The sequence below is a fragment of the Gallus gallus genome, chromosome 7, assembly GCF_016699485.2.
Source record: "Gallus gallus isolate bGalGal1 chromosome 7, bGalGal1.mat.broiler.GRCg7b, whole genome shotgun sequence".
Taxonomy (NCBI): Eukaryota; Metazoa; Chordata; class Aves; order Galliformes; family Phasianidae; genus Gallus; species Gallus gallus.
The window spans coordinates 22,240,237-22,261,547 of NC_052538.1; the positions used below are offsets into that span (position 1 = coordinate 22,240,237).

At 59.7% G+C, this 21,311-nt stretch overlaps 1 protein-coding gene across 21 annotated transcripts in view; it reads left to right on the forward strand.

Annotated features, from left to right (window-relative positions):
• Nucleotides 1–21,311, forward strand: part of TNS1 (tensin 1) — a 54,026-nt gene that overhangs the window by 21,661 nt on the left and 11,054 nt on the right. For 11 of the 21 annotated variants that reach the window (XM_046943529.1, XM_046943524.1, XM_046943527.1 and 8 more), the window contains 15 exons: nucleotides 290–412; nucleotides 588–652; nucleotides 758–841; nucleotides 925–1,037; nucleotides 1,628–1,688; nucleotides 2,905–2,980; nucleotides 3,089–3,218; nucleotides 3,866–3,931; nucleotides 4,416–4,577; nucleotides 10,828–12,519; nucleotides 14,253–14,339; nucleotides 16,897–17,075; nucleotides 17,255–17,393; nucleotides 19,469–19,561; nucleotides 19,917–19,952. In XM_046943529.1, coding sequence (XP_046799485.1) covers nucleotides 290–412; nucleotides 588–652; nucleotides 758–841; nucleotides 925–1,037; nucleotides 1,628–1,688; nucleotides 2,905–2,980; nucleotides 3,089–3,218; nucleotides 3,866–3,931; nucleotides 4,416–4,577; nucleotides 10,828–12,519; nucleotides 14,253–14,339; nucleotides 16,897–17,075; nucleotides 17,255–17,393; nucleotides 19,469–19,561; nucleotides 19,917–19,952 — 3,106 coding nt within the window. The remainder of the gene's footprint in view (nucleotides 1–289; nucleotides 413–587; nucleotides 653–757; nucleotides 842–924; nucleotides 1,038–1,627; nucleotides 1,689–2,904; nucleotides 2,981–3,088; nucleotides 3,219–3,865; nucleotides 3,932–4,415; nucleotides 4,578–10,827; nucleotides 12,520–14,252; nucleotides 14,340–16,896; nucleotides 17,076–17,254; nucleotides 17,394–19,468; nucleotides 19,562–19,916; nucleotides 19,953–21,311) is intronic. The other 10 variants (NM_001396437.1, XM_046943530.1, NM_001396440.1 and 7 more) reach the window with 8 other exon arrangements.

Consider the following 21,311-nt stretch of genomic DNA (forward strand, 5'->3'; position numbering starts at 1 on the left):
AAGCCCAGAAAAGAACATCAGGGCTTCCCCCATCAGCCCAAGCTGGCATCTCTTGGAGGTGCTCCCTTGTGTCCCTTGGAGAATCATCTCCATCCCTGGGAATGTGGGGTCCCCTGAGCTGCTGAGATGGGTGTTGGGGAGTTGGGATGTGGGACCCAAGCTCAGGACAGGGTCTTGGCAGCAGAAGAGCTGGTGGAGAGCCTGGGAGAGGCATCAACTGTGGACTGCAGAGGCAGAAGTGACGTGGTTTTGACTCTTGATTGTCCCCCGCCCCCCATTCCTTGCCCAGGTGCTGGATTTTGGGTGGCCTGACCTGCATACACCGGCACTGGAGAAGATCTGCAGCATTTGCAAAGCGATGGACACGTGGCTGAACGCGGCGGCTCACAACGTGGTGGTGCTGCACAACAAGGTGGGTTGGACCCCAAGGGGTGGCTGCAGGGGTTGAGCTGAGCAAGCTGAGAGGTGTTAGGAGACCTGGTGTTTTGTGGCTCAGTGTGCAGATTGGGGTGTGTGTTGTAAGATTCAGGGATGTGTGGTGCTGATGGGCACTGTCACCCTTGTGATATCCTTTCTGTTGCCCACAGGGGAACCGTGGCCGCCTGGGGGTAGTCGTGGCTGCCTACATGCACTACAGCAATATCTCAGCCAGGTGAGAGCAGTGGCACAGTGTCAGAGCTTCCCTACGCACTGCTCAGCACTGCAGTGTGCTGGTACCAACGCTTTCCTTCCCTTCTGTACCCCCTTGTCCCCGCAGTGCTGACCAGGCTCTGGACAGGTTTGCCATGAAGCGCTTCTATGAGGACAAAGTGGTGCCGGTGGGACAGCCCTCCCAGAAGAGGTGGGTTCTGACACATGGCCTTGGGTTTGTCCCATGGCTGGGGCTGTGGGACCTGTCCCTGAGCCGCCTGTCCTCCCTTCCAGGTACATCCACTACTTCAGCGGGCTCCTGTCCGGCAGCATCAAGATGAACAACAAGCCCCTCTTTCTGCACCACGTCATCATGCACGGCATCCCCAACTTTGAATCGAAAGGCGGTAGGTGCCCCTGAGCCTCTGCTCCTTGTTCTCCAAGGGGGTTACTTTACGCAATACCCTGGGCAATCTGAATGCTTTCTACCCTTTTCCTCTCTAGAATTGTTCTCTTCTCTTTAGTAGGGTGCTGCCCTGCAAGGATGCGCTCTGGGGTTGCTCCCCCTTAGGGCTGGGTACTGATCAGCAATAAGGCTTTTCTGATGGCTTTTTGGCAAATGGACTGGCTTTTGGGCAGGGGAAGCAGTTCCCACTGGATGCCAGTGCCCACTGGGGCACCTGGAGGAGATGCCATACTCAGAGCCCATCAGGCTCCATCTCACCTCCACCCCTAGCCCCACACGTGTCCTACAGGACCCAGCTGGGCTCTGGGAGTTCCCGCAATGCTCCCGGCCCCTCGCAGTCAGGAGCATCCCTTTCTGCCCATCCCAGATGTTGCCTGCTGCTGGAGGCCTTGCCAGTGTGGGCTGGCTGGGGTGGGAGTGGCTGTTTGCCTTGGCTCCATCCCTGTTTGGATTTCTACCCCGTGACTAATCCCTGCCCCTCCACCCTGCCGGCTAACAACGCGCCTTCTCTCCCCCATTGATGTCTTTCAGGTTGTCGGCCCTTCCTGAAGATCTATCAGGCCATGCAGCCCGTCTACACATCGGGGATCTAGTAACTATCTCTGCACGTTGGGCAGGGTGCTTCCCTTCCTGCCCAGCTGGGGGGGGGGGGGGGGCGGGGGAAGGCTTGCAACTTGGAGGGGAGATGGAGATATTTCAGAGCCAAATCCCCAGTGATCCCAGTGCTCAGTCCCCTTGGTTCCTGCCAGACACAAAAAAGGGGCTCCCTACTTCCTTGGAGGGAGGAATTGGCCATGCTGGGCCTACTGGCCTGACCCCTTCTGCTGGAGGGCTGTAGTGACTCTGAGCATCAGCAGAGGGAGCCTGGAGCTGTGCAGAGCCTGGGGCTGGGGACACCTCGCCCTCCCTGGGGGCAGAGGCGGTTCTCCTGCCTCCGGCCAGAGACACGCTCCTCCTGCCAGGGCTGCTCCCATCCGGGTAAAACCCATCTCTGTGCTGCAGCATGACGCGAGGCACTTCCCTAGTAATGGTTCTCCCTCCCTATAGGAATCCTGGAGGGCTGATGCCCTGCCAGCACCCCACTGGGGGGCACTTGGGTACAGAGCAGATTGCAGGAAGGCGGCTGTGAAGAGCATCTTCCCCAGAGCCTGCAGAATAGTCTCCCTCTCCTCCTCCCCCAGAATAATTCTCCACTTCTTAACCTCCGCACAATTCATCCCAATACCATTTTGCTGATGCTACCACATGGAACCGGGTTTGTGTCCCCATTCCCAGCCCCAGGGCCCCTGGGAGCAGTCAGAGGAGCTAATTTCTCCAGCTGCCTGGATGCTCTGCTGGGGCCGCATCCCATGTGGATCCCCCAGCTCCTGGCCCCACACCCAGCCTGCAGCTGGGCCCCTTTAAGGGGAACAGAGCCTATTGCCTTTGGGATATTCCCATCCCACCCCCCTGAACCAGGAACTCCCATCCCCACCATCCGACTATCCCCGTTAGCTGAGATTTACTGCCACCCCAGCCTCGCCTTTCAGCTTTTAATAGACTGTTTATGGGACGCCGGTAATAAACTCCAGGTTTATCTTGCCTGTGAAATCCAACTCCCTTCTTCCCGCATCCCCTGCGCTTGTCCCCTACCGCTGAGCGCTGACGCCACTGCTCACAGGAAGCTCCCTGGTGCACGGCGGGGCTGCAGGAAGGAAAACTGAGGCGAGGGGAGCCCTGTGCTTTGGGCCCCTGACTGGGGAGGGGTGGGTGGAAGGGGCCGCTGGAGGCTGTGGGGGCTCGTGTCCTCACACTGTCCTTCTCCACAGCAACGTGCAGGGGGACAGCCAGACGGGCATCTGCATCACCATTGAGCCGGGGCTGCTGCTCAAAGGCGATATCTTGGTAAGGAGCTCACCCCATCCCGCAAGGGGAGCTGGGGGGCAGTGGTCCTTGTGCCCTAAGGGCATGCTGGCAGCCTGGAGGCTCGTTTAATCCCTGCTATCCCCGCAGCTCAAGTGCTACCACAAGAAGTTCCGCAGCCCAACCCGTGATGTGATTTTCCGTGTGCAGTTCCACACTTGCGCTGTGCACGACTTGGACATCGTCTTTGGCAAGGAGGACCTGGATGAGGCATTCAGAGGTAACTGCACTGCCTGATGCAGCCTCTCCCTCCTTTCTCCCAGTTTTCCACCCCTCTTGTGGCTCTGGCGCTGCTCTCGCCATCTGGGAACTGTTGGGGTATGCAGCCCTCGCAGACCAGAATGACCATCCCCATCTGCCAGGCTGTGTGAGGCTGGGCTTTCCTGCTGATATAGGGGAGGGTTTGGTGGTGGGCAGCCCTTACCCCATTCCTGGCCGTGGTGGAGATGAACCAGGGCCATCCTGCTCTATATGATGGGTGTGGTGCCAGGTGGGGACGGATGACAGCATCATCCCAAGTCTGGATATCGTTGCCCAAGGAGGTAACGCTTGAGCTGGCTGAGGCAGTCAGCTGGCTGGGTGGTGTGGTACTGGAACAGGTTGCCCGGACAAGTTTTGGGTGACCCATCCTTGAAGGTGTTCAAGGCCAGGTTGGATGGGGCCCTGGGCAACCTGGTCTAGTGGCTGGCAGCCAGCCTATGGCTGGGGGTTTGGAAGTGGATGATTTTTAAGGTCCCCTCCAACCTAAGCCATTCTGTGATTCTACAGGGCAGGTGCCCTGTGCTTTGGGAAGGTTTGTTGTGCTTGTCTACGTGCTGGAGAAAGGATGGGTGGTGATATCCCTTTGCTCTGCTCTCTCCCTGCCAGATGAACGCTTCCCTGAATATGGAAAGGTGGAGTTCGTGTTCTCCTACGGCCCTGAGAAGATCCAAGGTAAGGCCAGCTCAACCTGCAAGGGGGATCCACGCCCCAAAAAGTACAGCCCCGGGGCCGTCCTTGCCCATCAAATCTTTAAGGTTGGAAAAGATCTGTAAGATCAGCCAGTCATACTGTCCACCTACCACCAGTGTTGCCTGCTAATTGTCACTCGGTACCATATCTACCCTTTCATTGAACACCTCCAGGGACAGTGCTCCACCACCTTCCTGTTCCAATGCCAAGCCACTCTTCCTGATAAGAAATTCCTCCTGATATCCAACCTGAACCTTTTCTGGCACAACTACAGGCCATTCCTTCTGGACCTATTGCTAGTTACCTAGGAAAAGAGGCCGACCATCCATCTCTCTGTCCCAAGGCAACTCACCCACGACCCTCCTACCTTACCTCACCCTTTTCCATCCCACGTGCCATCTCTTGGTCCCGTCCCTCACGTGCCAGCTCTGTTTTCACCTCAACCAACTATCCTTCGTCCTCCCAGGCATGGAGCACCTGGAGAACGGCCCCAGCGTCTCAGTGGACTACAACACATCCGACCCACTCATCCGCTGGGACTCCTACGAGAACTTCAACATCCAGCGTGAGGACAGCACCGAGGGGACCTGGGCTGAGCCAGCACTGCCGGGGAAGCACCTGGAAAAAGGTCAGGGCCGCGGGCGGCCGGCGGGGCTGCGGGATGTCACCGTGCATAGGGGAATAACAGCACTGCTTATTGCGGGGAGCGAGGCCGGGTTCCCTGCTCCACAGCCCTATTCCTTCCCTTGCTAGGTCTGGCTGCAGCAGGCTGGCATGGCGGCTGCAGGGCTGGGGCTGCCGGTGTCTGAGGCGGCAGTGCGAGGGGGTCCTTGTTTATGGTTGTTCTCGCCTTATTTGGTCAGAGAATTGCACGCCAACGTTTTTGGCACACCAGGCGCAAGCAAGCGGCGGTGGCTGGGCGGGGGGGGGGGGGGGAGTGGGGAGGTGGAGGTTGGCACCGGGGGGGGGGACACGGGACCAACAACCAGGGTGGGATCAACCGCCGCACCGCTGCTTTGCCACTGCCGCTCCCTGACGCCCGGTGAAGGCTCCCGGAGGAGGCGGCAGCCTGGAGGTCAGGAACAGCCACGAACCGGTGGGTTCCCCTTCTCGCTCTGGCTCTGTTTGGGTTCCATGCTGGGTGCAAAGAGGCTGCTGAGCTGGGGGGGTGACCCCGTGGTGGTTAGCAGGGGATCCGCTTGGGGTGGTGCCTGTCCCGGTGCTTGCCACCTGTCTGCTTATCCTCGTGGATGTGGGGGAAACTGAGGTGCAGTGGGGTCCCTGGTTGACTGAGCAAATGTCCACGTTTGGCTCTCTGGCACAGCTGGGCTGCTCCACAACCCGCTCTGTTGGCTTTATCCATGTCCTCGCCTGGCCTGGGCTGCCCCATGGTTATCAGCAAGAGTGGGGTACACTGGGACCCCCCCGTTCCCATCCCACTGCATGTCATTGGTCCCCACGTAGCGGCTTGCAGCTCCGCCTGCCGTTCTGTCTCCTCCTCAAAGAGGCTTTGGGGTTGTTCTGGCTCTGTAATGAATTCCCTCCATACTTACGGCAGCTGAGAAAGCTGAGGGAGGGGATAGCTGTTACTGGGGTTCTGGTCTCCCCTGTTCAGGGTGGATGAAGGATGTCCTGCCCTTCCTGGTGGGGCCAGGCTGGCTCCAGGGAGCAGCTGGAGCACTGTGGGTTCTGCAGCTTGCTGGAAAGTTGCTGCAGAGAGATTTTTGGGGTACTGCACACTGGCAATGCGGATGGGGAGCGATTATTGCCTGGTTTGGTTTGGCTGAGATCATTGCCAGCAGAGCACTGGGGCTGGCACAGAGATGGTAGGGGGTTATCCCCAGGACCTGGATGTGTGGCTGTGGTGGTACAGAGCAGAAGGACAGAGGGTTCTGCCATGCTGGGGCAGTGTGAAGTTGTGCCAGAGGGCCATGCATGTCCCTGACCCAGCGGGTCCCATAACTGCTGTCCCTTGGACCTACTCACCCCACTGAACCTGGTATCCATCCTGCCTCCCTTCTCTGTACAAGCCCTGTCTCCACTGCTGGAATGGGGACTGCTGAGGCCGGGCCAAGCCTGACATCTGCAGGGGGTTTGCTAAATCCCCACCTGAGTAATGCTGCTGGCCCCTGGCTTGGCCGTGCTCATTCTCTGCCTGCGCTTCGCTCCCACCATGCCGGTGGCTGGGATGGCACAGTGGGGGTGTGAGTGGGCATGTTTATGGGGGGGGTGCCAGCAACCTGCATCAGCCCTGGCTCCAAAACCTCCTGGGGTGATGCTGGTGCACTCCTGTCTCCCCATCCCATGCAAAGAGCAGCTTGGGCATCAGTTCTGCACCTTTCCATGGTCACAAAGTCCCTGAATTTCATCGGTGCCGCGGGTTTGTCCCCACCATGGGGTCAGCGCCATGGGTTTGTCTGCATTGATGGGGTGGCATCTTGCTGGGGTCTTGCCTTGGGCCCGCTTGGACAGCCAGGGTGCACGGAGCAGCAGGCAAGCTGGGCTGTGTGAAGGCAGGGCGCCAGATGGGGCAGGCTGGGGCTGTTAAAGCCATCGGCGGAGCATTGAGGCTCTCCCCCCTGCGCCTGGCTCTGTCCCCTGGCCGGGCTCAGCAGGGAGGGAGCCGCTGGCTCTGCTCTCGCTTTCGCCAGCTGACTAAAGCCGAAGGAATCTGCTTCCCCCTCCCCATCCCGCCCAGCTCCGCCGCTCTGCGCTCCGGCAGCCGCGAGGTAAGGGCTCGGCGGGTGGGTGTTGGGGGGGCACGGAGGGCTGGGGTTGGATCCAGGGGGAGTTTCTCCTCTTTTCTTCTGGTTATTCCCCATGGGGTAATGGTGAAGCATCCATGGGTTGGCTGGACGGTCGAGCTGGAGCGCAGGGGTCACAGCAGGATGCAGGCGGGGCGCTCAGCGGGCAGTAGGAGCTCAGCCCCTTCTCTTTCCTCTTTAAACGGTCCTTAAACTGCTGGAGTGTGTCTGGGGGGGTCCTCGGCGTGCCCAGAGCTGTGGAACCTGGGGTGAAAAATCGAAAGCTGGAAAAGCAAGCAAAAGAAGGTGTGCAAGGATGCATGGTGCACACCGATGTTTGGGGAAACCAGGCTCTGAGTTGAGGGCTCGGGTGGAAACGCTGCTCCCATCCTCATTTGTGGAGGTGTGAGAAACACATGTTTTGGGGAGACTGGAAGGGAGGTCGGGTTTGGCCGATGAGGCCGTTGGAAGGGTTTCTGCGCCTTTGGAGCTGGGCACTTGTTTAAGAAGGAGAAACTCACATCTCCAGCCAGAGCTTTGGGTCTGCCTCCTTAAAGCATCACGTGTGGCCCAAAGGGCCACCCCCCTCCTCCCACACGGCATGTGTCACGGCTTTCTGGGGACAGGTGTGATGTGACGCCGGAGCCGGGCAGGGCTGGGGGGGCTCTCGAGCTGGAGGGTCCCTGGGCTGGGGGCCTCCTGCAGCGGGCGATGCTGTGGTGCGAAGGGAGCGGGCTGTCTGTCCGGCTCTTTTTGGGCGATCTGTCCATCTGTCTGCAACGCCGAGGAAATGGTTAACGCGGCGCTGCGCTGGCTGCCTCTGGAGGAAGTAGTTAATATTCATAACCAGGAGCTGTCTGTCCGGCTGTCCTCCCTGCCCTCCCTCCATGGCGGCTCGCCCCTCGCTGGGTTAAACAGGGCTGGGGCTCCGGCAGCCCCCGAACGCCTCCCCGCTGCCTCTCCTCTGTGTGGTCTGGGCAGAGGGGAGGGAACCGGCACCTCCTTGCCTCCAACCTCCTCCGTCCTTCCCTCCTCCATCCCGCCCTTGCTCCCTGCTGCTGCGCTAGGTCCGAGCCCCACGGTCCCCCCGCTGCGCTCGGGGTGCCCCTAAATTGGCCCCGGGGACACGGCGTTGCGGTGGGGAATAGCTCCGTGAGAGGGAAAGCAAAGCCAAAGGGACAAACGCCAACCCAAAGCCAGCGCCGGCCATCAGCTCCTGTCCTGGACGGACACGTAGAGCCGGCTGCAGGCGCCGCTCAAGCTGCCACCGCACCGGGTCCCCTGGAAGGAGCGAAGGAAAGGGATTTTGCTGCCCGCTCCTTCTCTTCGTTCAGGATCTTTCCTTCTCTGTGCCCTTTGGTAAGTCCTGCGTTTGTTTTTCTTTGAGCTGGATGGACTGGGAGAGGGTAGGGCTTGGGGTGGAGGGGGATGGAATTCGTGGCCGTGGTGACCCCTGGCTCACGGGCTGGGGTTACTTCTTGCCATCGTATCTGGGTACATGAAATAGACCAGAGCTGGGAAGAGGTGAGCTTTTCCCTGGTTTCTTCATCCCGTGTGGTCCTGCCTGGTGGGGCAGTGGCAGCAGATGGGATGCTGCTGGGGACTGGTTTTGGGGAGGCGTGATAGTACCGCAGCCTTGTCCTCGACACAAGTGCAGGATTTGTGTGGGAGAGTGGGCACAGACCTGAGATAGGGTTTTGGGATCTGGGACGTGTGTTCTTTACCACCCACTGGGCTGAGCCCCTCTCCTGGTGTTACTTGCTGTGGGCTGGGTTTTCTCCCAGTCTGAGTGAGGTGGGGCGCAGGAGAAGGACCCCCAGGCTCTCCCCCAGCCAGCCCTGAGCTATGCCAGGAGCTGAGCTTGGATAGACGCACAACCCTCTGGGCTGGAGCTGTGCTGACCTTCAGGATGAAGCCTGACCTTGCCGGGAGCTGTGGCCACTTGCAAACAGGGTCTTGGATTTCTGCCGCTTTGGGTATGGCAGTGTTGGCTGAGGCAGCCTGTACCCTCCTCTCCTGTTGGTTTTGGGGGGAGTTAACTTCTCATCGCAGCACAGTCCAGAAGTGGTATGGGGAGGTAACAGGGAGCAGCAGGTCTTCGCCTCTTGTCATCAGAGCCCAGGAGAGGCATGGTGGTAGGGGGGCATGGCCTTCCTCGCTTGCCACTCCAGAGCCACTCTTGGGATGGAGGTTACCAAAGTGCTGTGTCCTCATCAGGCTGAAGGGTGCCAGGCAGGTGGGACAGGCGCTCATGGTGAGCTGTGCCCCTCGCATACCTATGCTTTCGAGATGTTTCGCCCAGCAGTGGGGCGGTTCCCAGCCTAGAGACTAATTAAAGCCTTTCCCATCTATTTTTTTTTCCCTTGGAGCCACATGCTTCCATTTATATTTATTTATTCACTTTTCCTCTCTATTCCCTTGCCCTATTTATCCCAGCCCCCTTCGGCTCTTGCCCTATTTCTCGGTACCGGCCAGCACCCGTCACTGCCATCAGACAAGGGCTGGGCGATGTCCCAGCCTCTCTGGTGTAGACGCTGCCACTGGACACGCTACTTTTTCCTTTCTTCCTCCCCTGAGAGGGATTCCCTCCCTCTTTCCCCCTTTCCCTGCTGTGAGTTGAATGCTGCCGGTTCTTGGCTGCATGAAGGAGCAGAAAGATCCTCATCCCTCCACGCTGCGTGCCCAGAGGGGACCCTGCTGTCCCTGCTGCATCACCCCACCTTCGAGGCCAGGGGGATATTTGGGGCTCAGCTGCCTTCCTGGGTTGCCAACAGAGACCTGCAAGTGGAAAACTGATGCTGAGAGGGCTCTTCCTGGGGTTGAAGCAGGCCGGCTCGGTAGGTTGTGTGCTGGGTGTTGTGTATGGTGAGGAGGGGTCGTGGCATGGGGTGAACGCGTCCCCGTGGGCAGACAGGGATTGGCTGACGCAGCCCCGTGCCCCAGCTCAGGACTGGCTTTCGGAAGTGTTTTGCTCACAGATAGGAGTGCTCTGATTTCACACTATCACATTAGGGCTGTCTTCCGCTCCTGAGTCAGCCGCTTGGCCACTGGCCAGCGAAGAGTCATTTTTTCCTCCAAAAGAAAGTGTTTAATGCTGCTCGCAGCCCCTTCCAGGAAACCTTGTCGGGGAGCTGGAAAAACAAGAGTCTGCAGCCCAGCCGGTGCTGTGCGTGCTGCTGGGGCGGACGGGCATGGTGGAGGGGGGTTGTGCACGGTGCCACCACGGTGGCCGGGGTCTCGCTGTGTCCCTAAGGGTTGGGTGACCCATTGGGAAGTGGTGGTGGTGGGATTTGGGGGGCTTGGGGCAGGGCATGAGACCAGCGGTGACGTTGCTGCAATACGGTTTTGAGTTGTGCGGTGTCTCGTGCCTCCCCGGGGAGGCACGAGACGCTGTGTGATTGGGGTTGGGGAGAAATGCTGTTTGTGTGGGAGCTTCGGGGCAGCGTCTGGCCACTGAAGATGGCCTGGAGCTGATCCACCCACCCTGAAAGAGGGGAGGGAAAGAAGTGAAAGGGTGGGAGCCTTGCTGTAGCGAGGGAAGAAAATGTCAAGGATGGGTGGCTGGGCTGGATCCGTGCACGGTCTGTGATGAGAGTGGGAGGAAGGAGCAGACGGGAGAGGGGCAGGTGGGCCTGGGGTCCGTCTGTCTTCCATGCCAGACTGAGTGCATCTCCTCCTTGCCTGGCCTCCTGCGGCCTGTGTGCATGCTTTGTGCCCACGGTCCCCGTTTGCCCTCCAGTGCCCCAGTGCGTCCCTTTGGGCGCAGCGGTTAAGCGACGTCCAATGGTATCAGCAGCCCCAGCCCTCCCCACCGGTGGGGCCGGGAGGAGGACAGCCACGGACTTTGCACGGAGCCGGGGGGCTGTTTGCTGCACGTCGGCGGAGCATGCGGTGCTTGCGGGGCAGGGAAGGACGGCGCGGAGCCACGGGGGCGCGGGGAGGGGGCCTGGCACCGGCGTCTGTGCGTGGCGGCGCCCGCGGGACCGCGCCAGGTGCGGAGGAGACGGCCATGCTGGTAGTTAAGCACTCCGGCGGCACGGAAGAGATCGAAACCACCGGCTAATGGGACCCATTAGCTACGTGCAGAGAGCCAGCCATTGATCTGGGGTCTCGTGTTCGTTTCTCCCCTTGCAGAGGTTGGGCACACGCAAGGGCCCCTGGACGGGAGCCTCTACGCTAAAGTGAAGAAGAAAGACTCCCTGCACGGCAGCATCGGCGCTGTCAACGCCGCCCGCCTCCCCCTCTCGGCAGCCCCCAACCACGTGGAGCACACACTGTCGGTGAGCAGCGACTCGGGCAACTCCACCGCCTCCACCAAGACCGACCGGACGGATGAGCCGGGGGCTCCCGGAGCACCCACTGGCCACGCGGTGCTGAGCCCCGAGGAGAAGCGGGAGCTGGACCGTCTCCTGGTTGGCTTCGGCTTGGAGAGCGCGGCGCCCATGCACAACCACGCGCCGGGCCCCGCACCTGCCCGCCTGCCCGCCGGGCCGGGCCGCCACGTGGTGCCGGCACAGGTGCACGTCAATGGTGCTGGCACCCCACTGCTGGCTGAGCGGGAGACGGACATCTTGGATGATGAACTGCCCAACCAGGATGGGCACAGCGTGGGCAGCCTGGGCACGCTCTCGTCCTTGGATGGCACCACCACTGCCAGTGAGGCTGGCTTCCACGAGGCGCCACGGGTGGGCAGCCTCTCCTCGCTGCCCAACGGCCCGGCTAGCTACAACGGGGCTGAGAAGATGCTGAAGGAAGGGCTTTATGAGGCTGAGCCTCTCTCCAACGGTGCCTACCCCTACAGCAACCAGAATACCCTGATGGGCCACCACCTCCGCGACCCGCTGGCTCACTTACGGTCCTCAGCATCCGCACAGGAGCACCTGGCCGGATACCCGCAGCGGCAGCCAGCTTCAGCTTCACCGGCCTGGCTCCAGCCCCCGGTGCCACAGCCCTACCTGTACGGTTATGACCTACCCAGTGCCCACCGCTCACAGTCCTTCCCGGCCGTGGGGACGGCCAAGTACGAAGCAAACCTGGCATTACCACAGGCTCCAGCTCGCAGCACCAGCAGCCGTGAGGCCGTGCAGCGGGGCCTGAATTCCTGGCAGCAGCAGGGCGGCAGCCGACCGCCATCCCAGCTGCATGATGGCGGCTTGGAGAGCCACAGCCCCAGCTTGTCCAACTGCAGCCCCCAGCCCAGCCCGCTGCAGCCCATGCCCCCGCACAGCCACAGCATGCCCGAGTTCCCCAGGGCTCCATCGCGCCGGGAGATCGAGCAGTCCATTGAAGCACTTGATGTCCTCATGCTGGACCTTGCACCCTCCGTCCATAAGTCTCAGAGTGTCCCCTCTGCAGCCACCCGCCAGGACAAGCCGGCTGCCATGCTCTCCTCGCTGTCGGCACAGCCGCTCAGCGGTCACTATGCTCAGCCAACCCCACAAGTGGTCCAGCCCAGGTCCTTTGGCACCTCTGTGGGCACTGATCCCTTGGCCAAAGCCTACTCTCCTGGTCCACTGGTTCCTGCGGCTCGAAGTACTGCAGAGCCAGACTACACCGTGCATGAGTACCGGGAAACCTATACTCCCTATAGCTACCAGCCAGTGCCAGAGCCTCGGAGCTATGGCAGTGCACCAGCAAGCATCCTCCCCCTCAGCGCCTCGTACAGCCCCGCAGGGTCTCAGCAGCTTCTCGTCTCCTCCCCGCCATCCCCCACTGCGCCAGCACAAAGCCAGCTGCCCCACAAGGGACTGGAGAGCTATGAAGACCTGTCGAGATCGGGAGAAGAGCCTTTGAATCTGGAAGGGCTGGTGGCCCACAGGGTGGCAGGTAGGACGCTTTGATTCCTTGGGGGGGACAGGGAGGGGACGTGCGTCCCAAGCAGCTGCAGCCCATAGGGGTGGTGTGGGGATGAGCCCGGCGGTGGCACTTTGCATGGTGGCAGTGAGGATGGGGGATGGTGACTCCTCACGTGTGCTGGATCAAAGCCTGGGACTGAGCCAGCACCGATCCCGGGGAGGGGGCAGCCTGTGCTGCTTGCTGAGCTCCCCCTGGTGCAGCTCACCATCTCAGGGTTGCGATGTGGCTCTCAGCCTTGCGATGGGGCAGGAAGGGGCAACAGCATCTGGGGGACTGTGCTCTGACTGCCCGCCTGCCCTTGTCTCCAGCTCTGGGGGTTCTGAGGACGCAGAGGGTCCCACCTCCTCTCAAGAAAGAGCTGCCGCAGCGCTGGTGCCTTCACTCCTGCTGCTCAAACGAGCAGTTGTTTCATTGCGCAGTGACATTTGGGAAAGTTTGGGGATGGGTCCAGGCTTGGGGCCAGCTTGTGATGCTGGGGCTTGGCAGCTCCGTCCGTTCCAGCTCTGCGCTCAGTCCAGAAACTCGCCCGGTATTGAAGGGAGGGGGAAGAGGGCTTGGCTGGAAAAATCTAACAGTGGCAACCCACCCAGCACTGGGGCTGAGTCACCACTGCCCCAGGGTGGGGGGGCAGCACTGTGGGGCAGGGCAGGGGCACTGGGGGCAGTTTGCATCCACCCGAACCCCATCTTGAGAGTTCAGGACCCAGAGAGCTATTCAGGGAGCCAGGGCTTTAAACAAACCCAAGGGTATGGAGATGCCCAAACCGCACTGTATATCTGGGCTAAACGTTTTAATAAGACCCCCCCTGAAACCCACTGAGCAGCTATGAGTAGGGGAAGAAGTAGAGTGGAAAAGAGGAGAGCCCTCAGGGGAGGAGGGATAGTGTTTGGGGTGGGTGGGAAATGGATGCACGATGGAATCTATTGGAAATCCTGCCCCGGTGTAGGGGGCCAGGGCAGGGTCCTGGGTGCTGGGCTGGACTCAGTCCCACCTCAGTGTCCCGTGGAGGAGAGACAAATGGGGATGGCCCCAGCCTGTGTCCACCTGTCCCCAGTCTGGCCGTCTGTGCCAGTGGGGACAGGGCGGTCGGTCTGACCCCTGGCCAGGAACGAAGTGTCCCCAAGCCAGCGCTGGGCTTGGGAGGGGACACTGCTGGAAGTCAGGCACGGACGGGTTTGTTTACATTCTCTGCTGCTATAAATTGCCTGTGTGTCCTGGCGTGGTGACGAGGAGCATCTCGCACCTCCTCTGTCCCCAGCACCCTGGTTCTGCTGTGCTTCAAGTCCCCTTCCTCCATCCTTTCATCTCACGATGGATGGGCCCTGTGTGGTGCCATCCTCAGGGGGATGGTGTCAGGGCTTCCATGGCATTGCTCAAGGCCATGTGTGGCTGGGAGCCACAGCATTCCCCGTTGGTGTATAAGCAGTGCCTGGAGTTATAGGGGAGGGGTGAGGTGAAGCAATGTTCCTGGCAGTTTGGGTGATGTGAGGGCAGCTCCAAGTAGGGCTTAAGCTCCCTTGGACCCCAGGCGACCTCAGGCTCATCTCTTGGAGCCTGACTAATCATCTCTTCTTTTCTCTCTCTGTCTCCCTGTTGTATTTCGTGACATTTGTCCTGTCTGCCCCTTCCTCTCCCCATGGGGTCTGTGTGTGTGTCCCTGTGACCTCCCACACTCCTTGCACCCTGTCCTGGTATGCTGGCAGAGTACAACGCCAAGCTCAGGGACCTCAACAAGAGCACCAAAGCCCCCCGTCCTCCTCTGAACCAGCAACGGTCCTTCTCCTCCTCTGGTTTGTTCATTCCACCTCCCTCCTTCCTCTTCCTCAAGACTTCTTTCTCCTTTCTTTCTCCTTCCTTCCTTCTTCCTTCTCCTTTCTTTTTCCTACTTCTCCTTCCTGTCTCCTCTTTTATTCTCTCTCTTTCCTCTTTCCTTTTCCCTTCTTCCCTCTCTCTTCCCCCTCCTTGCCTGCATGCCGAGTGCTTTGTGTGTTGCATGGACATGGGATGGAGGGAGGGGACGCCCCACGGGAGGATGGAAGAGGTCTGAGCCTACCACGCCATTGGCACAGGGGAGTGTGGCTGAATCTGTCCTGGGTTTGTCCCCAGCCGGGCTGGGCTCTGCTCTGTGGTGTTGATGTGAATCCCTCTGGGATGGGCTGGAAAATCGAAGGCAAGGTTGAATGCTGCAGTGTGCTGCTCACAGCAGGGACATTGCATTGGTGCCCTGGTGCTTTTTGGGGTGAGATGTCGATGCCACATTGATGAAGCACTCTAGGATGGAGGAGAGCAGTAGATGTGTCTGTGATCGGTGGGACGGAAAAATCTGGGTCTTGTGGTGAGCACTACAGGGCAGTGTTTGCTGCTGTTCTCCATGCTGAGTGGGAACGAGTTTTTACCTCTGTATGGTCCTGGGAGTGACATCACCCAGGGGAAGGGACAGCAGCGTGGGCACAGAGTGGGGGCAGGATGCTGTATTCCCTGTTTTTGACCACTCTGGGTGTGCTGTGATGGGGCACGCCGCTCTTGCAGAGGGACGGGGCGTCCTTGGGGAGCTGCTGTGCGGCCGAGCAGAGCTGCACATCTGCCGAGGGGGCACGGCTTTGCGGGAAAGGAGGGTTTATTTTTCAAGCATAGTTTCCAGCACATAAATCACCCAGGGGTCGGGAGGCTGTGCGCAGAGCCTGGGTTTCCTCCAGGCTTCGCTCTGAGCAGCCTGTGAAGTTTCCCACTCCTGACTCCTGAACAATGAGTCCCTTTTTTCCCCTCCTCCCTCCCCTCCCTGCCGTCCCCGTCTGTTTTCCATTTCTGGGGAGTGGAGCAGCAAAAAGCTTGCGAGCTGCTGGGCATCCGAGCGCTGAAAAGCAGCCTGTTCTTCGGACTGGCCTCACGTTCCCCTCTCCATCCCCATGCAGCAGCTTGGGGTTGGGATGCCCCAGTGCAGCAGTGCTGGGGGGCAGCCCTGGAGCACGAGGTGCCCAAAGCAAGCCGAGGCAGGCATGTGCAACTGGAGGAGCCGGGCAGAAGGTTTGGGGCGTCCCGTTGCGATGCTCCCCCTGCGGCACAGTATCCCGGAGACCCCCCCCATGGGCTCTGAGCTGCCGGCCCCCGAGCACCTGCAGAAGGGATCGGGGAGTTGTGTTTCAAAGGCGCTCCGAGTGGAATTTTCCAGGCCGCCTCCGCGGCTCGAGCCAGCCCCGTTGGCTCGCGTCCCCCGCCTCTCAGCCGGGCCGCTGCTCCCCAGAGCGTTGATTTTATTGTTGCTGCCTTTAACTGCGCTGATTAGTTCGAAATGCACCCGGCCACCTCCCTCTCTCGCTGCTGGAGGAGCCGGGGGCTGCGGCCGTGCGCTGAGCGGCTGCAGGGGTGGACGGGAGGAGAGGTCAGCGGGTGCGAGGCGCACAGCCCTGACGAGCAGGAGGAGCAGCTGATGGCCGCCTGCGCTCCGCCAGCCCGTGGGAAAGGAGTTGGTGTTGGAGAAGTGCATTTCCTGGAGCGTTCTGCTGGCCTCTTGTTGGGTTTTTTTTTTTACTTTTTCCATTTTTTTTTTTTCCCCTCCCTTTTTCTCTCTTTTCTTTTGCCCTGCTGCAACGCCTCTCTCAGCAGGGCACATGGGAAGAGTAGAGGGGACAGCGCTGTCACCTTTGCCAGTCCCTTTGTCACCTTGTGTCACCTTGGCAGCGTGTCTGAGGTTGGGGATCGCCTTGCTGCCATGCAGGCCCCGAGGACGGTCCCCAGAGGGGCTGTGAGTTGTGCTCTGCGTGGCCCCCACTGAACACTAGGCACCAAACCCAGCACCACAGCCACCCTGGGCCCTTCTTTGTTGGAGAAGCTTCAGTGCTGGGCTGGGTGGGGTGAAGGTTGCGTTTGGGCCGTGCCACATCCCTCACCCCACTCTTGAAGCTCCTCTGTCCCCATTCCTGGCCTTTTTCCTAGCCCATTGGGATCACTGGTGTGAGCTAACCGGCCTCAGGCAGCCGGGACCCTATGTGTTACACTGAGCTCTGGGCTGCTTGCAGGATGCTCGCACCTCACACACCTGATGCTAGGGAATGCTATGGACTCAACTCGGGACTCACAGTGCTTGGTTGGGGTAATGCAGCGAACCAACCACTAGCCACAGCTCTGGCTTGCTTTTTCGCTTGCCCCTTTGCTGCTGAGCAGATCTGATCTGGCTCAAAACTAGCACCGCTGCCGTGGGACAGGAGCAGGTGAGTGCTGAAGCTGCCATCTCTGCCGGGTAGAGCCCCTTCTCCAGACCCTCTTGGAGCAGCCCCGGAGCATCTCTCAGCATCCCCATCCCAGCTGGCACCTCCTCACTCCTCTCCCGTGCCCTGTGCTTGCCCGTAGGGGTGCAGTCCCGGGAGAAGTCCCCAGAAGAGAGCACCGTCCCTGCCCGAAGGCGAACCCCCAGCGACAGCCACTATGAGAAGAGCTCACCGGAGCCCGGTTCTCCCCGCAGCCCCACCGTCCTCTCGCCCGAGGTGGTCAGCACCATCGCAGCCAACCCCGGAGGGAGGCCCAAGGAGGTGTGCTGGGTACTGGTGCTGGGGGTGCCGGTGGGGAGAGGGGAGGCTGGGAAGCAGCATCCCCGGGGGGTTGGGGTTTAACGACGCATTTTTGGTGAGCGGGTGAAAACTTTCCCTCTGGAGGTTTGTGCCCATTGCACAGATGGGACCAACCTTTTCTCCTGCTCTCCCCCCCCCAGCCTCACCTCCACAGCTACAAGGAAGCCTTCGAGGAGATGGAGAGTGCCTCCCCCAGCAGCCTGACCTCCGGCGGCGGTGAGATTTCTCCCCCCACCCCAGCCTTCCCTGTCTCGCCACAAACCCCTTACTCCGACTCCCGTAAGTGCCGCGGCTCCGGGAGGCGGAAGGGCTCGGTGGGTGGCTTTCGTCAAACCAGAAATTTGCCAAGGCTCAGACAGCTCCGGGCTCCAGACACCCACTGCCACGATAATCGCTCACTCCTCTTCTCCCTCCTCCTCCTCCTCCTTCTCCTCCTCTCTCCTTCACATCCCACCATCTCCATCCCACTCTTGGCACCATCCTGTTGGCTTTTCCCCATCCTCCGCTCACCGGGGTGTTTCTGCAGGAGGGATGAGGAGAGGGGCAGGGTCAGAGAGATGGCACCATCCCATGCCTGCACCTCCCCATCTTTTCTACCAGCATGGCACAAAAGCTACAGAGCAATAAGGGGACAGCAGAGGATGTAGGGTCGGAGGCTCAGGGCAGATTCTGGCACACTGTCCCTCTTCTCACTCACTGTTTTTAGAGCAGGAATGGCATAGGGCTGCGAAGGGTGTCGCATGTGTTCTGTCTCTGCTCCTCTGGCTCCTTTCTGACTAACTCCAGCTGTGCAGTTGTGGTGGGTTTGTGGGGACCGGGTCTGTGTGACCGGCTCTGGTGACGGCCCCCGGTGTAATGGAGCAGCTGGTCAACTGGGAAACCCATAGAAGAGATGGTAACCTCTCTGCCCTCCCAAAATAACCTTCTGTAGGCTGACCACAGAAGGATGCTTTAGGGCTGGCAATCAGCCCGTGTCCTGGTCCCACTCGGCAATGCTGATGCCCTTTGCAGATCAGGCTGCTTCCCCCACGCTGCTGCTGTCTGTCCACTGATGTTTGAGTTCTGGTTCATGGGATGCAGCGATCTGAGTGTGGGAATGTCCCTGGGGCATTTGGCAACTCAGAAATGGCCCTGTTGTTCCTCAGGCCCAGCAGGCCCTTGGCAGAGGGACAGTGACTCATTTTGGGGGATGAGTCACTCACAGAGGTGACAGAACAGCCTGGCAGGGGAGGTGACCCAGAGGCAGCATTTCTTGTCCAGTGAAAGCCAAGGAGGAAGTCTGAAGCTCAGGCTTTCAGGCTTCACTAGAGTTTCACCAGGAGTGATGCAGAAACTGTTCCTCTCCACGGGGACACCGCTGTTCCTGGCCCTGGGAGAACTCCATAGTTTGTCTGCCAGCATTGACAAGAGACCAGACTGGGGGAAATCTGTTTTTGGGAAATCAGCCACCTGCCAAAGCCAGGTTTCCCAGTGACTTGGCTGCTCCAGACTGAGGCTGCCCTGAGATGCGGCCTCAGGGGAGGGGGTTGCCTTTCCTACCACCCACCGCCTCCTGGCATCCCTGCTGCAAGTTGGGATGCTCAAATGCTGATAGTGGAAGAAGCTCCAAGGTGAATGCTGGGGAGGGTGAGCAAGCTGGGATGTTGGCAGGGCTGGTGGAATGCAGCACTGGGGAGTTGAGGCAGATCTGTGGGGTAGGAGGGGATAGGAGGCACAACCATGCCCCATTAATCCCAACCATCCCACGCTGCTGGTGCAGCCATAGCCATTGCCGTGCATACATAGGCAGCTCCTGCTGGTATGTATGTATGTATGGGCTTGGGGGTGAAGAGCTTCCATATGCATTGGCTCCCCTTGGGGAATGAGCTCTGTACAAACATAATCATCTGCCCGTTGAGCTGTTCTGTGGGTTGTGGGTGTATTGGCAGTCCTAGAGCAACGGGGTGTACTAGGACAGCCCAGTCTCAGCTCATCCAAGTGTAGGGGTAGGCAGAGGGGTGGGTTGGATGGGAGGGCTGGGGAGCGGGGAATGGGATGATGCTGGGGGTTTCATGCCTATGTTGGGACAAGGTTGAGAGATGGGGGCTGGGCCTGCCCTGTTGGGAATTGCCCCCCTTCTGTGTCCTGCCATTCTCCAAATGGGACATACTGCTTGTGCACACTCTGTCCTCTGTGTGTCCTCAAGTGGTGATGCTACTACAGACTTGGGCATCCCCTCTTTCTGGCAGTCCCGAGTGCAGCCAATGGGTGGGATGGGGCTTACCTCCTGGGCAGCACTAGCTCCAGCCTTTCTGAAGCTTCCCCTCCTATCCTGCCCTTAACGCTGTTATTTCCCCCCACCCCGGTGCCGACAGTGCGCTCTCCACCCGGCCTGGCCAAGACCCCTCTCTCAGCACTGGGGCTGAAACCCCATAACCCAGCTGACATCCTGCTGCACCCAGTGGGAGGTGAGTGCAGGGTGGGGACTGCGGGTGGCTTTCCTTGGGGGACGTCTGTGAGGACACCTCTTGGGTGGAGGCTCCATTGGATGGAGAAGGCACTTCTTCCTCTGTGCTTGGGCCAGGCCATTGTGGGGACCTTCCCATAGGGATATGGGGATGCAGGGTTCTGGATATCATCTCTGGAATGGCCAGGCTGGACACTGGAGATATATGGGGTCAGGAAGGTGTGGGGCTCTCCTGCCTTCTGTGTGCTTCTGTTGCAAAGCAGTGCTGCTTAACTCAGATTTCTCTCTCTCTCTCTGTCTCGCTCCTCCCTTCTTCTACCTCTGCCCGGCTCCCATCACTCCCCTCCATCTCTCAGAGCTAGAAGGGGAGGCGGGAGCTGACTCTGAAGAAGGTAAGAAAGGCTTTTCCTTCCCTGGCTCTCTCCCCTGTGGGTGCCCATCACTCAGAGCACCGAGGATGCCATGGCTGGGCCCTGGGGTGCTCAATGCCTGGGTTCCCCCCAACGATGGCGTGGCTCTGGGGTGGCACATGGCCTCGGAACAGAGCGCCTTGCATTACCCAAGTGCCGCCTGCAGTTGTTGGGTGGTTTTACTTTCTTCTTTAATGAAACTTTGGGCCCTCGGGGCCAGGATAGGGAACTGTTTGTTCCAGATCCTTCTCAGGGAGGGGATGTCTCCTCTCGGCATGTTTGCTGCACTTCCTGCGGCTCTGTCAGCATTTCTCCCTGGGAGTTCCTCAAAGTGCAAATAACCCCAACCTGCATGTTGTGTAACGCTGGAGAAAGTGTTTGCTTCGGGGAAAACAACACAAATATTCCAGTCCCGGGGCTGACTTTTCAGTGATAGCTTCTTGGATACAGCAGAGGAAGAAGAGCTGGGACAAATCCCAACTTCTTCCTCCTGTGTTGTGTCTCCCAGCCCTCTCTTTCCCACTCCCTGAAGCTCTGCTTTTCCGTTCCTTGGTTCTCAACCCACTCTGTGTGTTGGTGGCTATCCCAGAGCACGGGTGACCTTGTGGTGGCCGTGCAAGTGGCCACTGCCAACCTCTTGTCTTACTTCTGTCCTGCAGCCTCTTGGATGATGTGGTGGTGTGTGTGGGCTGAATCTGGTGTTTTGGCTTTGGGGAGGTTATGGGAAGTGTGGAGATGACAGTTTGAGGACACGGGCAACCAGCAAGATGGGGAGGGCTTGGATGGTGGCACTGCTCTGGGCTGGTTGGGAAAGGAGATGTAATTTTGGGTGCTAAAAGAATAGTGTGGTTCACCCTACGGCATTGTGGCTTGGATGGGAGAGGTTGGACATGGTTTGGGTAGGATGCGGCCCCCACCAGAGGCTCCCCTGAGCCCAGGACACCCTCAGCACAATGCTCCATGGGGTTTCCATCCCTCTGGGACCAGGGGGACGTGCTCAGCTCCTCCCCATCCCCTTAATGGGCAGTGCTGGAGCATGGGGCTGCCTGCACCCTCTGGGAAGGCTTTAGGACAGGCTTTAGGCACAAGGTTGGGTATTTCACAGCCCTGATCGGGGTTCCCAAATCACTGCACACACCCCCAGTGACACATGGTTTCTCTGTTCCCCTGCTGTCTTCCCATCTCTGCAGCCTCTTCCGAGAAAGCACCAGGAAGCAAGAGCTGACTTTTCAGCCTAGAAAAAAAAATCCTGCCCCAAACTTCTCTCCCCCCCCCCCTTTTTCTATACTGAACCAAACAACTCCAACACGTGTCTGCGGTGTCACATGTCACCATGGCACT